The 17,500-nt window shown below is 35.8% G+C and overlaps 1 protein-coding gene across 1 annotated transcript in view; it reads right to left on the reverse strand.

The window, feature by feature from the left end:
- The window catches only part of shi (dynamin-1 shibire), a 227,030-nt gene that overhangs the window by 135,439 nt on the left and 74,091 nt on the right, over positions 1-17,500 (reverse strand). The window contains exons 7-9 of the mRNA XM_068392510.1: positions 14,934-14,952; positions 12,512-12,541; positions 4,507-4,514 (exon numbers count right to left, since the gene is read on the reverse strand). Of these exons, the coding sequence (XP_068248611.1) occupies positions 4,507-4,514; positions 12,512-12,541; positions 14,934-14,952 (57 nt within the window). The remainder of the gene's footprint in view (positions 1-4,506; positions 4,515-12,511; positions 12,542-14,933; positions 14,953-17,500) is intronic.

Genomic DNA, 17,500 nt, shown 5'->3' on the forward strand with positions numbered 1-17,500 from the left:
TACTACGCCCAATTAACAACAACAAAAATGACTGACGTGAAACATTTTATATATATATATATATATATATATATATATATATATATATATATATATATATATATATATTATATATGGAGAGAGAGAGAGAGAGAGAGAGAGAGAGAGAGAGAGAGAGATACGCGTAGTTACAATAGCAGTCCATAGTAAATAAGCCTGTCCTTTATACAGAATTGTAGATTTAGTAGGTTAATTGGAATTATTATATGCAATACGACACATTTACGATACATATATGATACATTGCCACAAGTTTAATAACCGATCACTAACGAGGTGAGACGAAGAAGAAAAAAAGAATACGACAATTTAGAGTAAACACTAATACAGCCATATGGGAACAATAACTTCCTGATAAAAACGTTCATGTGGATCAATCTTGCTTATAAAAAACATTCTTGTAGAACAGACTTATTCCTTTTCAAGTTAGGCAACATACTAAAACAGAGGTAGAATATCGTAGGTCATATTCGAAAGGTAGGCCATATACTAAATCGGCACCCAGACTTACTGTCGAAAACGTTCTTGTGAAAGAAACTTGCAGATAAATACTTTCTTGTGGTACAGACTTAACTGACAAAAAACGTTCTTGTGGAAGAAAATTACAGCCAAAAACCTTCTTGTGGAACTAATTGATAAAAAGGTTCAAAAGGAACTACTTTACTGATAAAAACGTTCTTGTGAAACAAACTTACTGATAAATACGTTTTTGAGAAACAAACTTACTGATAAATACGTTCTTGTGAAACCAACTTACTGATAAATACGTTCTTGTGAAAAAAAAAAAAACTTACTGATAAATACGTTTTTGTGAAACAAACTTACTGATAAATACGTTCTTGTGAAACAAACTTGAACGGTAGAAATACTCGTGGGGCAAACTTGCTGGTAAAAACGTTCTTGTGAAACTATACTTAATTAACAGCGGTGGAAGATTCCCATCTGACCTTGACCTAAATGTACACAATGCTAAAAATGGAATATCTATCTCGCATAGTTCGAAAGTTATGCTGACAAAAAAATAAATAAAAAAACTTGAACGGACAGATGGATAGGCTATGTAAAGGGAGTTCAGACAGGGAATGACAGGTCATTAACTAGATGTCCCAAGAGGGTAAACAAGATGGCAAAAGAATCCGAGATGAGGGACAGGGAGGTTACCGACAAGTGACAAGCTTTTCACACACTTGTTATAGAGAGAGAGAGAGAGAGAGAGAGAGAGAGAGAGAGAGAGAGAGAGAGATTTTAAAGATAACTAGAAACATTCATTTAGTTCCCCGAAAGTTTTAAAATTCTAATTAAAACAAGCATTGCGGGGTTCTTGAGTTACATTTAATATGATTATTAATTAATTTCACTGCTGAAATCATATTGATTCAAGTAAAATGATAGCTAATGACGAACATATTTACCTTCTAAAAAGTCTTACAACTCAAAACTATTAAGAAAATGAGTCCTAATACGAATCTATCCAAACATAACACAGACTTCTAAATAAAAGAGACAAAGGCTAAATAAAGGCAAGCAGTGAAGTCATCCGAAATAAAATAGGCATAATCTTGGTGTGAAGAGATTTGCTAATAAACAATACCTACAAGAATAAGAAAGATTGCATCATACAATTATGGTAATTAGACCATAAATCATGTAGCAAGTGGCCAATAATATCTATCTGATGCGTATTAGTCTTCCGAGCGGGACCAAATTTCCCACACCTACAAAAGCGACACGCTTTTATTTGTATGGCTTCGCGACTGACACTACGTTACTTATTTCATCTGATTGACAAAACAAAGGTCGAGCAATGGACACTACGTACTTATTACATCTGCTTGACAAAACAAAGGTCGAGCAATGGACACTACGTACTTATTTCATCTGCTTGACAAAACAAAGGTCGAGCAATGGACACTACGTACTTATTTCATCTGCTTGACAAAACAAAGGTCGAGCAATGGACACTACGTACTTATTTCATCTGCTTGACAAAACAAAGGTCGAGCAATGGACACTACGTACTTATTTCATCTGCTTGACAAAACAAAGGTCGAGCAATGGACACTACGTACTTATTTCATCTGCTTGACAAAACAAAGGTCGAGCAATGGACACTACGTACTTATTTCATCTGCTTGACAAAACAAAGGTCGAGCAATGGACACTACGTACTTATTTCATCTGCTTGACAAAACAAAGGTCGAGCAATGGACACTACGTACTTATTTCATCTGCTTGACAAAACAAAGGTCGAGCGATGGACACAAGCAAGGAAAAAGCCTTTGCTTTAAAATGCCATTAATCAATAAGATTTTCCTTAATATTCATCAAGACAGTAAAAAAAAGGAAAAAAGTCCGCTTAATTTAAAAGAGACAAACGTTGTCTCGTTTCATGGTTAAGAGTCGAAGACTCGAAATTGCAAACCCATCACATTTTGAGCAGTGTGTCAGCAGAGAGGAGTGTGTCAGTAGAGACGAATATGTCAGTAGAGACGAATATGTCAGCAGAGAGGAGTCTGTCAGCATATATAAAAGTGTTTTCCCACAGTAGTTTTGCATTCGTGGACTGCAATATTGGTCAGGAGATTCTCCACACATTTCAATCAACTACACCATGGATTAAAATTTTACACAATTAATGCAATGTTTTAACTAATCGGCAATACTTTACCCCATCCAAAACTTGCAGCGAATGTTTTTATGTTGAAAAGGTGGGCTAAGTATTTTATAGCTTATTTTTGACATATTTTAATCTTGTTAGTGTTCTTAAAATGTTGATGACATATTTTAATCTTGTTACTGTTCTTAAAATGTTGATGACATATTTTAATCTTGTTACTGTTCTTAAAATGTTGATGACAGATATCTTAATCTTGTTACTGTTCTTAAAATGTTGATGACATATTTTAATCTTGTTACTGTTCTTAAAATGTTGATGACATATTTTAATCTTGTTACTGTTCTTAAAATGTTGATGACATATTTTAATCTTGTTACTGTTCTTAAAATGTTGATTAAATTGTTTATTACTTCTCTTGTAGTTTAATTTCCTTATTTCCTTTCCTCACTGCACTATGTCTTCCTGATGGAGACCTTAGGCTTATAGCATCCTATTTTTCCAACTAGGGTTGTAGCTTAGCTATAATAATAGAAAATAATAATAGTAATAATAATAATAATAATAATAATAATAATAATAATAATAATAATAATAATAATGTCAAAGATAATTGAATCGTTAGAGATTTATTTGGTACAGGATCATTTGCTTTCCATGAAGAGATTTAACCGAACGATCCTCTTCTAAATATGCAGCCCAATAAGCTCCCACGAGACTTACAAAGGATTGAAGATAATATGGCTTTCAAGGGGAAACTGAAGACTTTCTTATACTGCGAGTTCTTTGATAGTGACGATTTAACAGTAAATGAGCCATACGTGATATGAAATGTTTAATACTGATCGAACAAGATAAAATGACAGCGGAGGTATTGTAGAGAGTAGGGTTCCCCTGCTTATTATTATTATTATTATTATTATTATTATTATTATTATTATTATCATCATCATCAAATGCTAAGCTACAACCTAGTTGGAAAAGCAGGATGCTATACGCCCAGGGTCTCCAACAGGGAAAATATCCCAGTGAGGAAAGGAAATAAGGAAAAATAAAATATTTTAAGAATAGTAACAACATTAAAAATGATTTTTTCCTATATAAACTTTAAAAACAAGAGGAAGAGAAACTAGATACAGTGTGCCCGAGTATACCCTCAAGAAAGAGAACTCTAACCCAAGACAGTGGAATACCAAGGTACAGAGGCTATATAAAGTAAGTAAATAAGGCAGTGGAAAGAGTACTTCATTCCTGTTACCATTCCGATTAGCCGTGGCTCATCTTTCACGTTCTATGGTACCTGGGGTAGAACACCAGGAAGTAACGGGGACACCCATACCGGATCTGTTACTTGAAACGACCAAACAGGACTGGCGAGGAATGTCCAAGCCCGCTAACCACGAGGAACATCACCAATGGAACGCCTATTATGTATAATGGAGTTCGAAATACTTTCTAGTGACATTAAGATGAACATGCGGCCGCGTTGAGTTTAAAGCATATGCGTGTAACAAAGTACAGTATTTGAAGACAATGAGTAAATTATGATTTTTTATGGATATTTTATTACAGGAATGATGTAACAGTTTTCCAGTATCATCACTGTATGCATATCAAATTAAGATAAATCTCTCCTAACAGAATTTACAAACAAAAGACAGACAGACACACTCTCTCTTTCTCTTTCTCTTTCTCTCTCTCTCTCTCTCTCTCTCTCTCTCTCTCTCTCTCTCTCTCTGCCATTACCTGAGGAGAAGATCCTTTATCTTTTCACCCCAAGTTATATATATCCCAGGTGGTCTGCCACAACCCATCTACGGTAAACATTTACACCATCCCTCCAGTTAGGCCACCATTGCCACTATACCAGCTAAAACAAATTTCCTAATTCCGACTCCCGAGAGGGATAGACTTTAGTAACTAAGTCTTGCTAACCTTAAAAACTATATAAAAGATAATTACCTTAGTGTAAAAAACGTGTCTATCAGAGGAACGGGTTAGACATATGTACAACAATAATATATATATATATATATATATACACATATATATATACATATATATATATATATATATATATGTATATATATACACACATATATATATATATGTGTGTGTGTGTGTGTGTAGTGGTAAAGGGGTCAACTATACCCTCGGTTTCGACTTGGTCAGGGTTCGAATCCTTGGCCGATCAGAAGGTATTATAATAAAAAAAAAAAAAAAAAAAAAAAACGAATTAGACATCAAGAACATTTGTGCCTTATATGAAAATATATAAGTCACGAAATAAGATCAGTTTCCTTGGATTTGACGACATTTATAGTAAGGCAACGTGAAAGACAAGGTCAGGAACACCGATGTTAGAATGCAAGTGTCTCACGTGCCTTACTCGGATTAAATTGGTGGGTCATTACCACCACCAAACTGCTTCACCACCTCTTTGACGAATTCACAAGAGCCACAAACCACTCTCTCTCTCTCTCTCTCTCTCTCTCTCTCTCTCTCTCTCTGAGGATATATGTTGGAACACATTCAGCTTACATTTATGTGATATACAAAATAGAAAAAAAATAAAATAGGAAAATGCTCGAGAGTTTTACTAAACTTATAGCATCCTGCTTTTCCAACGAGGGTTGTAACTTGGCTAATAATAATAATAACAACAACAACAACAACAACAACAACAATAATAATAACTCCTACATCTAGGTCAGTTCCTATTTCTTCCTTCTAATTACCAAAATAAACAGAAATCACGAGAACAAGTAGTTCCCTAATACGATTTTACTTTGGAGGAGAAATTGTTTTCTATATAACGGAGGAGAGAGAGAGAGAGAGAGAGAGAGAGAGAGAGAGAGAGAGAATCCCACCCATCACTTGCATGTCATATTTCTTGAATGGTCTCTAGGAATTTACGTCGCCAACCAGTGCCGCATTCATACACACATTTTTGTCCCACTGCCTTGATATAGCCGATAACCTTTTTCGACATAAAAATGAAGTTAGAGAGAGAGAGAGAGAGAGAGAGAGAGAGAGAGAGGTTCTCGGTCAATAGTGCCAACTCGCGTTTCTGTAGGACATAATGTGAACCTTTAGGACCACTCCTTCCATACTTCCCCGCCCATTACCACATCCTAGGATGACTAAACAAACGACTGACGTGCAATGGAAGTGGAAGAACATATTCTACGTTGTTCAATGAGTTCATAAAATATACGTGAAATGATTGTTTACGCTTCCATGATGTCCCTTAAAATTTTTGGTGCTGTTAAGTTGATAAATGTTTCAAATTACTAACTTCAAATCTGATTAAGAAAATAATAGATGCAAAATGCAGCATATATATATAGCGGTTTTCCAGTTTTAGATAAGAGATGCAAGGATTAGTATATCAAATATAGTAACCCATCCAAGATTTATATATAATTATATATATATATATATATATATACACACACACTTCCGATAAAAGTGGTATATTAAGCTACAACCCTAGTTGGAAAAAGCAGGATGCTATAAACCTAATAGCTTCAAAAGGGAAAAATAGCCTAGTGAGAGAAGGAATAAACTACATGAGAAGCAAGGAACAATTAAAATAAAATATTTACATAGAAAATCATATTTGAAATATCCAGAGACTTGTGGTGTTCCCAACAACGTGTGTAACATGTTACTTTGATCTGAAAACCTTCAAACCGTTATCCAAAGTAAAGACTCTGCAGTAATAGTGATCTTAGCATTGCCTTCTGGAGGTTCTTTTTAATTCCACACATCTCAAAATATATGGAGGTATTTTTTTAATTCCACAAATCTCAAAACATATGGAGGTATTTTTTAATTCCACACATCTCAAAATATATGGAGGTATTTTTTAATTCCACACATCTCAAAATATATGGAGGTATGTTTTAATTCCACACATCTCAAAATATATGGAGGTATTTTTTAATTCCACACATCTCTAAAATATATGGAGGTATTTTTTAATTCCACACATCTCAAAATATATGGAGATATTTTTTAATTCCACACATCTCAAAATATATGGAGGTATTTTTAATTCCACACATCTCAAAATATATATCACATTTTTTTTTATATTAAAGAGATTTTCCAGCCCCTGGACTCAAGCTCGACTCTTACAGGGCTGGTCGGATTAGATCCCAGAGGAAAAATATCATTCATATTAAATCCAATAAATAAAATATAAATCACAAGAATAAAAAAAACCAAGCACATGTGGAGAGCTTCTTCCGCCAGAACGGTCACATCTGAAAGGACAAAGGGAACCAGAAAGAGAGGGGGGAGGGAGAAGGGGAGAGGGAGGGGGGAAGAGGTAAGACAGAAAGTAGGAGGAAGGGGGATGGACTTTAGTGAACAGATGGAAAGAGGTAGAAAGGAAAAAATTCGGGGTAGGGTGTGATTACAGCTCTGAGAGAGAGAGAGAGAGAGAGAGAGAGAGAGAGAGAGAGAGAATGTGGTCTTCCAGCAGACAACGCGTCCACGAAGAATTAAAGCAGTGTTGCTTAGAGACTCCTCCTCCACCAGTTCCCCCGGGTCGATCCTTCACACTTTTCGATTCTAACCCTTCAACTTTTGTAATCTCCATTCTCGTTTTCACATCGTTAGATAAGGATATCAACAAATGAAATACAAATAACAAAATTTTACAAGCTTTTCAAGTAACCCCGGAAAAGGTGAGGAAAAAAAAAATTATATAATAATACACAGCCTCCGTTGGAGGACAAAATATTTACCTGTTTTTCAAGTAACGCCCGGAACCGTGGGGGGGGGGAAAGAATAAATTATATAATAATACGCAGCTTCCGTTGGAGGACAAAATATTTACCTGCTTTTCAAGTAAACCCGGGAACCGTGGGGGGGGGGAGAAGAATAAATTATATAATAATACGCAGCTTCCGTTGGAGGACAAAATCTTTACATATTTTTCAAGTAACCCCGGAAACTGTTCGGAAAATGTCCGAAACAAAACGGGTAAAAATCGTTCACGAAATGAACTGATATCGATAACCGATATGAAAAGGTAACTCTAAACTCACACCGCCCCCTGATACTTCACTTGAATATCTGCCATTAGGATCAGTCACATGCAATAAGCCTGAGACAGCAGTTTTGGAATCTTTATCCGTGAAAATGGTAGTTTTAACATTATCATTGCTTTAATCAATCTAATTGTGGTTAAGATATGAGTATGTGCAAAGATTGAGAGGATACGTTGAAAAAAAATTTACAAAATAAAAAAGATATTTTTATTATTATTATCATTATTATTATTATTATCATTATTATTATTATTAGCTAGGCTACAACCCTAATTGGAAAACCGGATGCTATAAGCCCAAGGGGTCCAATAAAACAACATCTATGGTTGAGATGTGTGTAAGTCCAATGAATGAAAGAAAACGCAGTATAAAAAAAAAAAACTGTCAAAAATAACCAATGTTACAATGAAGCTTCGCTGAATAAATTGTTCCATCAAATACTGCCCAATTACAATCTCCATGAATGAAAAATGATTCATACTTGATAAATACCAGGAAATTACATCAGTTAATTACAATTCACTCACGGGTCTATAACTTGGAAATCGTATCCCCCCAAACCAGCAAACGTGAAATGACAATCTTCTTGCCACTTTGTTATCAGGAAAGTTAATTTTTGATACACAAAAACGAAATGTGAAACAAAAGAACGGTTTGATGGAGGAGCGGCATCACGTCTCACTTTTAGTCACTATTGATTTGGAACATTACTGAGAGCACATCTTTTCCTAAAATAGATCATGCAATCTCTCTCTCTCTCTCTCTCTCTCTCTCTCTCTCTCTCTCTCAATACCTAAGATGCATCCCTGACCATCCAAGACTGGAAGATGCATAATACACGGGAAGATGCATTAGCAACTCTCTTGTGGATATACGAGGTCCCTCACACAGAGGGACCTGGGGGAACCCAAACATTGAATAAGGCAATAAGGTAAGGTAAGGTAAGGCGCTCTCTCTCTCTCTCTCTCTCTCTCTCTCTCTCTCTCTCTCTCGTATATATGTGGAGGTGGCTAAGGAGAATGAAATTAATTACGCCCTAAAGGGTAAGTACCACATTCAAGATACAACTGGTAATTCATGGCATGTTCAATCTGCGCTGTATAATAGCTGTGTGTCCCTAACTTCCATCTACAACATTATAGTTAATGGCAACTGGAGAGGAAAACACTAAGCCAAACATTTGCATATCAACTTCATATACTTATCCAACATTGATGTGTCACTTCTCGTCCAAGTTATTAATTTTCTAAAAGCAAAATTCTTATTTTCATATGTTCCAAACAGCTCGTTAACACCCAAAGGTTAAAGCTTAAAAGTGTCAGGCTTCAGTTCCAGTTCCATCAGAATATACTCACCAGAACGTCAGCCGGGCAAGCACAAACCCCCCTTTGTGGTGCCCAACCACAGCTGTGGCCTCCCCGGTAAACAGTTTAAACTCACGGTCCCGGCCGGGGCTCGATCTGTTGTCATGCGAAGGCTAAGCGAACACGTTACCACTGCACTAGCCAGGGGGCTTGTTCATTTTTAAAAATTACTTTCCCTTTGAAGTACTTAGCTTCAATATCTCTTTCAGTCACGAGGACTTGCTTGCAGATCAGCAAGAATAAAAAAATAAAAATCTTCTCTAACCTTCTGCTGCTTTTTAACACCCATCGCCATTCCATCTCTTACTCATAAATCGAAAAAGGCAAGAATGGCCAGATACAAACATACGTATATACGAACAAGCATAATATACAGAATATAATACAATCATACATACAGTACATACAGACAAGTATGATACACTATATAAATACACACACACATATATATATATATATATAATATATCTATATATATATATATATATATATACACACACCATTAAGTCCACAGATATTACAAACTAAGCAACGGAAGGACGAGAAGACGATGGATTGACAAGGTAAGAAAAATTTATTGTATCGACTGGCATAGAGACTATAAAAAGAACCAGTGAAAGGCCTTTGTCCTGCAGTGGACTAGTTACGGCTGATGATGATGATGATGACGATGATATATATATATATATATATATATATTATATATATATATATATATATATATACATACATACGAGTGAATGAGTTGATGGTATTATGCTATTTTATTTCTTTCAGCACCGATATTTGCTATTTGACATCCTGCACATTTCCAGTTGAACCTATCAAAGGTTCAACGGAAAAGTTCTGTCGTTTCTCTCCAGAAGGCAGCGAAATTTCCTACCTGCTTCGTGAAATATTACCCTTCAATAGGTGGATTTATTACTTGGCGAGAGAGAAAACATCAATCATCATCTCTCACCCAACAGTTTCCTTCGAAACAAGGCCTCGATCCAGGCAATAAACAATATTTGTCATTTCATAACTTTAACCTTTAAAGATATACCTATATTATCCGGTGCCTATTATTTCCCAGTGTGAAATCTAAATCTAAAATATTCTGTCATGTGCGTGTGACAAACTATATTTTCCATTTAATTGAAGTATCTCATCTTTAATGGTAAAAGTTAAATTTTAAAAGAAGGATCGAGCATTTAGGGTAGAAGAGCACTCAATCTATAAAATATATATAAAAAAAACAACTAAAGCAAAAAAAAGCTATCTCTCTCACTTGAGAAAAAAAAGTAACTTATAAGGTAAAAAATGGAATCTAACTTCTAATGTATAGAAAAAGTCTCACCTCATGAGTAATAAGCGGTTCTTTCATATCAAGTGGAACAGAAAGGTTAAAAATTAGCCCATCAGTTACTCAAAGACCCTCTTATGCCACAACCAGCGAGATATCTGATCGCGTCAATAACTTTCTAAACGAAACCAGTAGTAGTGGACACATTCATTCATTTGGGCCTCCAGGCACCAACAAGGAACGCACTCAAACCCGGGAGATGAACGAACTTTAGGGCAAAGAGGACCGCCGCTTCAAGTCTTCAACTACACCCCGTAAATTTTAATCGATCGCCACTTCTCATGACTGGCGTCTTTCAGATAATATCAAAATGCTGCTATAAAAGTTAAATCTGCCGTAGGATTTCTAACCCAGGTAAAATCAAGCAGCTATCTATTACTTCATGCTTGTACAGAAAAGTAAGACTAAAGTATATATGACTGAACCCTTTAAAATGCTATTATAAATAGTCCTCATGGTCGAACGTCTGACTGAACCATTACAATGAGTACCAAGACCATACAACAAGCTCCCACTAGACATCCGAAAGACTGAAAATATAAAGACTTTCAAGAAGAAACTGAAAACTTTGTTTTCTTGTTGCTTCGATAATGTGAATTTGACAATGAACATGAATTATGCCGTGCGATACGCTAGAAGCTCTAAAATGTACTGTTTATGATAGTGATGTTGTAGGTCCTGTTGGGCCCTAGATTCCCTTGTGAGATAGGACCAGAAAAACAGCCCTTAAGTAAAGTAAGTAAAGCACTCCCCTAATCAGGCACTGCCTTAAATCAATAAACTCCAACAATGTAACAATAGGTTTTCTTTTAAATCAAAATAGGATCATGGTTTAAACAGCATCTGGTGATTTTACAAAAAAAATTCTAAACGAAATCCAGGATCCACGCCAAAGTTTTTTTTCATTCACTGGAGCAAAGGTGAAATACAGAGGATCTGAAAATGGCAATTATTTTCAAGGAATCTATAGAAAACGACATTCACATCATGCAAATAAAAAAAAAATACATTTATGACATCATAAAACTAGATAGTAAATGAATTTAGAAAATAATTATGAAACTGAAGTTATCAATCCTATAAATAACAAATTTAAAACTAAATATGTATAAAAGGACGACAGGAAATAGCGTTAATAAAAAACAATAATCAGACTGAAAATGTAAAAACATAAGGGATCATAAGAAACATGTCCCACTGGTCTTGCATAGAGCCAGCAATGGTGGATATGCATAAACATTACAACCATATGAGGGAGCACCAGTCCATAAGGGTAAACTACACATAGCGAGAACACCCTAAAAACAGGAATCACAATATTAAAACATAAATATCCGGGAAGTTTTACACAAAACACGTTTCACATTTAAAATTCCCCTATTATAAATAAAACCTTCATAAGGGGGCATACTCCACCGATAAAGTGAAATTAATTCCTTCCATATTAAACCACCCGTGACTCGAGACGATATTGGCAAGTTCCCAACGAACCCCCGTTCCCTTAGTTAATCATCCCTTTCCCTTTGCACTGCCTTCGATCCTGCCCGTGTGGCAGTTGATACACAGCGGCAGGCCAGTCAGTCAGTCAGCCTGCCACCCTACACATGAATGGCTGATTCAATCGAACTCTTCAAAGGCTGGCCCAAGAGCAAACCTTCCGGTCACTGAACTTGCGGAACAGCAAGGTAAACATCATCAAATAGTTGAGGAGTAAATATATAGTTCTTCATTTCACATGAAATACCTTAGTCTGTGTGGATGCCTATGTGCATTTCGTTGGCGGAGGTTATATTTCCACCACTGTGTGAGCAGCTTTTTAGCCACAATTTTAATAGTAGAGTAATGAATTTCCAGGGATTAGGTGTTATGTAAAAAGCTGGAAATGATTAAATTTTGGAAGGTCACGGTCAAGTAAAATGTCCAATTCACGTATTTAGCTAAGTCTGACCATAGTTGTCACAGAGACTTTAAACTGGGTTCATATTTGAGAGTATGAAAATCCACACCAATTAATACATGTTAAGGTCGAAGATCAAGGTCCAGTCCAAGGTCAAGCGAAAGGTCAAACACCGGTCATCAACCATACGACCACAATTTTAATAGTAAGGGGATGAAACTTGCAGGGATTTTAACCTGTTAGGTAAAGAGCTGGAAATGATTAAATTTTGGAAGGTCAAAGGTCAAGGCGGAGGTTTGCACTCTACGAGTGCTTCAGTCTAGTTAAGGATAAAACTGACTATAATCATTTTGTAATTTATTTTGGATCAAAATAAGTTCCTGTCAAAACCATTCTAGGATGAAAAGAGAAACCAAAGAGATGGACCGAATAACCAATAAAAAACAAGAACCTTTACTTAAGGCAGGGGTCTTCCTATATACACCAATTGAGTTATGGACTTTAGGTCAGTACTCGCACATCATCATGGCGAAAATGGAGACCAAATTGACACTTAAATAACAAAATGAAATTAAGATGAGGATCCTAGCCTGGCACGTTGGTCAAACAGACCATCACGTTCACTCAACACTAAAATTTGAGAGAGAGAGAGAGAGAGAGAGAGAGAGAGAGAGAGAGACTAATGAATAGTTTCAAGCCCAGAAGGGTGAGAGTTACCTCTTCCAAGCGCTTTTGTTTTTATGGTACACATTAAAAAGAACAATGATCAAAACAGTATAATATTTATCTCTTCGTCTCTAAATGACCCTTTTAACCAAAGCTACTATCCACAGGTGACTAATAGATAAATACAAAACTAACCGAATATGTAACAGAGGCCTATGTGATTTTAATGATTAAGTAAATGCGCCAGGTTCGAGTGCCAAACACAGGTCACTCAGATTCTGAGGTAAGAGCACTTATTGTGCAGAGAGAGAGAGAGAGAGAGAGAGAGAGAGAGAGAGATAATTAGACGCTAAATGTTGGCACAGACTAACTAAAGCACTCAATTTCTCTTATAGGTAGAGGTTGACCAAGGCACCAGCCATTCGTTGAGATACTACCACAAGAGAGTTATGGGGTCCTTACTGGTCAGACAGTATTACATTGGATCCTTCTCTCTGGGTACGATTCATTTCCTTTTGCTTACATATACACCTAATAGTCAGGCCTATTCTTTACATATTCTCCTCTGTCCTTATACACCTGACAACAATAAGATTACCAAACAATTATTCTTCTCTCAAGGGGTTAACTACTGCACTGTAATTGTTCAGTGGCCACTTTCCTTTTGGTAAGGGTAGAAGAGACTCTTTAGCTATGGTAAGCAGCTCTTCTAAGAGACGGACACTCAGAAATCAAACCATTGTTCTCTAGTCTTGGGTAGTGCCATAACCTCTGTACCATGGTCTTCCACTGTCTTGGGTTAGAGTTCTCTTGCTTGGGGGTACACTCACACGCTTTTATCTTATTTCTCTTCCTCTTGTTTTGTTAAAATTTTAATAGTTTATGTAGGAAATGTGTATCTTAATGTTGTTACTGTTTTTAAAATATTTTATTTTTCCTTGTTTCCTTTTCTCAGTGGGCTATTTTCCCTGTTGGAGCCCCTGGGATTATAGCATCCTGCTTTTCCCACTAGGGTTGTAGCCTAGCAAATAATAATAATAATAATAATAATAATAATAATAATAATAATAATAATAATAATAAACTTCCTACCACGAGATCTCATAATTCTCGTCAAATAACGTCACAATTTCAACAAAAATGAAGACTAAAGCATCCCATGAAACTTGCTGCATTCAAAGAATACTTTTTACCATTTATCGTGTTAATATCTATCTGCTCTCTCAATATCATCACCCAAGCTCCTGTTTTATTCATTCTGTCACTATCTAAAAAAATGCAGTTATTTTTGATCGGTTAGATAAGGAGTTCTAACATTGTTCTGAAAAAAGGGTTAAAGTCGATTGAAATACTAGGGCTCTGTTGGCTAAGTTATATCTCATTGCAACGATCTATAAGAACCCAAATGGCATGCAAAAATGTACCAAATACACTGCATGAGCTGTAATTCCCGGAATACTTTATGTCCCAAGACACACGAGCGTGCATGTCTGCAAACTCTTCATATAGAACTTTCCCCGTTCATATACGAGTATAATACAAATTTTTTTTCAGTTTCATGGACTTTTTACTATAATTTCTTCTTACTTATGCCATCATTATAACTTGAGGAATCAATAAGATAATTTATTTGCTATTGTTCTTTACGATAGCTTACATTCATAAAAAGTATTTTTACGTGATTGTCCCTTGGTATAATTTAAGGAAATCTGAAAACGAAATTTGCTAGCTGTTATATCTAACATAAATAAGACCTTCATTCTGTATATTTTGATCTGTCCATACACTGGCTATGATAATTATACTGTACAACGCACTAAAGTGCAGACAGAATTTGAGCTACGTAGTGTAATAGCTAGTATTTTCACTTAACCAGCTAGAGGTCTAACGTTATAGTGCAGCGAATTACGTATTAACCTTGCACTTTATAGGGGTGCTGGCCCACCTTATGCCTTTATTTTCCCCTCGATAAGAGACCAAAACAGTCGTCTGACTACCATACACACACTTCATTACTTAGCTTATCGTCAAACCCATCCAACCTTTATACAACACTGCGTTTTCTGTATGTACACATATGAAAATGTGAATAATGAACATCGGGATTTTTCTATCCTAAGATAGTAGAGTACCGGTTTCACTTGCAATAAAACAAGAAAATAATTAAGCATAACTTAGTAACTGAAGGATGTCTATAGATTAAATTATTAGGGTACGCCAAGCAACATCGAAGTATCATTTTATTCATTTCAAGGAAAAGGGGACAAGAAAATTGACTGGTATTACATTAAAGCTGGGAGACACGAAGCCACTTGTCACAAGATAGAATTTGATCTAAACAGATTACCGGTGACCATCAAAAATTCTTTTATTTTATGATTACACGAAATATTGTAATAAAAAGTGATTAACAGTAGTGATGAGAATATTTTGAATAACATACTACCGCTAGAGAGTTAAGGGTCCTTTGACTGGCCAGACAGTACTACTGTACATTGGATCCTTCTCTCTGGTTACGGTTCATTTTCCTTTCGCCTACACATACACAATAGTCTGGCCTATTCTTTACATATTCTCTTGTGTCCCCGTACACCTGACAACAGAAAGATCACCAAACATTTCTTTTTCTCTCAAGGGGTTTTCTCTCAAGGGGTTAACTACTGCACTGTAATCGTTCAGTGGCCACTTTCCTCTTGGTAAGGGTAGAAGAGACTCTTTAGCTATGGTAAGCAACTCTTCTAAGAGAAGGTCACTTCCAAAATCAAACCATTGTTCTCTAGTCTTAGGTAGTGCCATAGCCTCTGTACCATGGCCTTTCACCGTCTTGGGTTAGAGTTCTCTTGCTTGAGGGTACACTCGGCCACACTATTCTATCTTATTTTTCTTCCTCTTGTTTTGTTAAAGCTTTTATAGTTTATATGGTAAATATTTATTTTAATGTTGTTACTGTTCTCAAAATATTTTATTTTTCCTTGTTTCCTTTCCTCACTGGGCTATTTTCCCTGTTGGAGTCCTTGGGCTTATAGCATCCTGCTTTTCCAACTACGGTTTTAGCCTAGCAAGTAGTAGTAATAATAATAATAAACGAATGGATTTGAAACCTGTCTGGCCTTACTACAGAAGTATATCTGAAACTAAATCCAGAGATTAAAGACTTTTGCAGAAACTAGAAATCGAGTTCAACTGCTGCGAGATATTCAGCACAACCTTGAATATTGTCGAATCCCTATATCAAACCCCTGATGTGGTTCGTATCCGAAATTGAAAAGGATTCCTATGTAAATATCTTCATGGTTAACTAAAATAGAAAAAAAAATATATCTATCAAACGATGGCGTATTAAAGTCCCTTAGTAATAGTAATCAACAAAATTTCAAAAAATTCGTGTTAAAGCATGAAAAAAGATATAGAAATATAGAAATATATATATATATATATATAAATATATATATATATATATATATAGTATATATACAGTATATATATATATATATATAGAGAGAGAGAGAGAGAGAGAGAGAGAGAGATTCCAGGCGGATGGATGAATTACCTTCAAAAGCCATTCATGACAATTTCATCATAAAAATTGTTCATTAATAAACTAGAAAGCAGAACAATAATTATAAACAAAACAAACCCACCTCTGTACATCCCACTATGCTTCTAAAATCATTTTGAAATAGGTCAAAGGTGTATTACACAGATTTTCCTTTTAATAAATCTGAGGCATAATGGCATTTGTAGCGCAAGCGCTTAATTGTAACCTATGCGAAGGATTGCCAGCCCTAGAAATAAAAAAATAAAAAAAAAAGGATTCGGAAGAGAGGCCGGTTGACGACGTCGTAACAGAGGGGGTGCGGGGGAGAGAGGCTGGTACCGGTGAAGGAAAAGAGCGCTTGTGGGTGGACAGAGAGAGAGAGAGAGAGAGAGAGAGAGAGAGAGAGCGAGAGAGAGATATTCCAACGCAAGCGCACCAGCCATCAATTGATTATTGGTGAGAGAGGAACGCTCAAAACCCAGCGCTTGTCGGTGAAATGCCCATTTTTGTTTTCTCTTAACAAACAATTTATCAATTATCTCTAAGAAATAACAGCTAAGAACAAATTCTAACTATTTCAAAAAACATTTTCATGTTACATGAATGCAATGCTCTTCAAGGACCACAAGGCCAGGGAACTTAAAGCCAACCGCTCAATTTGAAACGAAAGAGAAGCTCACAAGGTCGGGGTAAAATAACTAGTTAAACCATAATTCGAATTAGCATGAAATGAAACAAGGACATTATTCGATTTCCTGGTTTCTGGAGAAAAACACTAATGACTTTTACATCGAATTATAATGGCATAGAAACTCGAGCTCTTAATACAGAATTTCAAAAATGGCTATTGACCAATACATCAATTCCTTTTAATAATGAAATTGCATGACCCACCAACTGCCAAAAGAATGTAAAGATTACTCAATCGGGATACCAAAACTCCCCGACTTTGATCAGCTTCGCATTTGGAGTCC

Source organism: Palaemon carinicauda, chromosome 18 (assembly GCF_036898095.1).
Source record: "Palaemon carinicauda isolate YSFRI2023 chromosome 18, ASM3689809v2, whole genome shotgun sequence".
Classification (NCBI taxonomy): domain Eukaryota; kingdom Metazoa; phylum Arthropoda; class Malacostraca; order Decapoda; family Palaemonidae; genus Palaemon; species Palaemon carinicauda.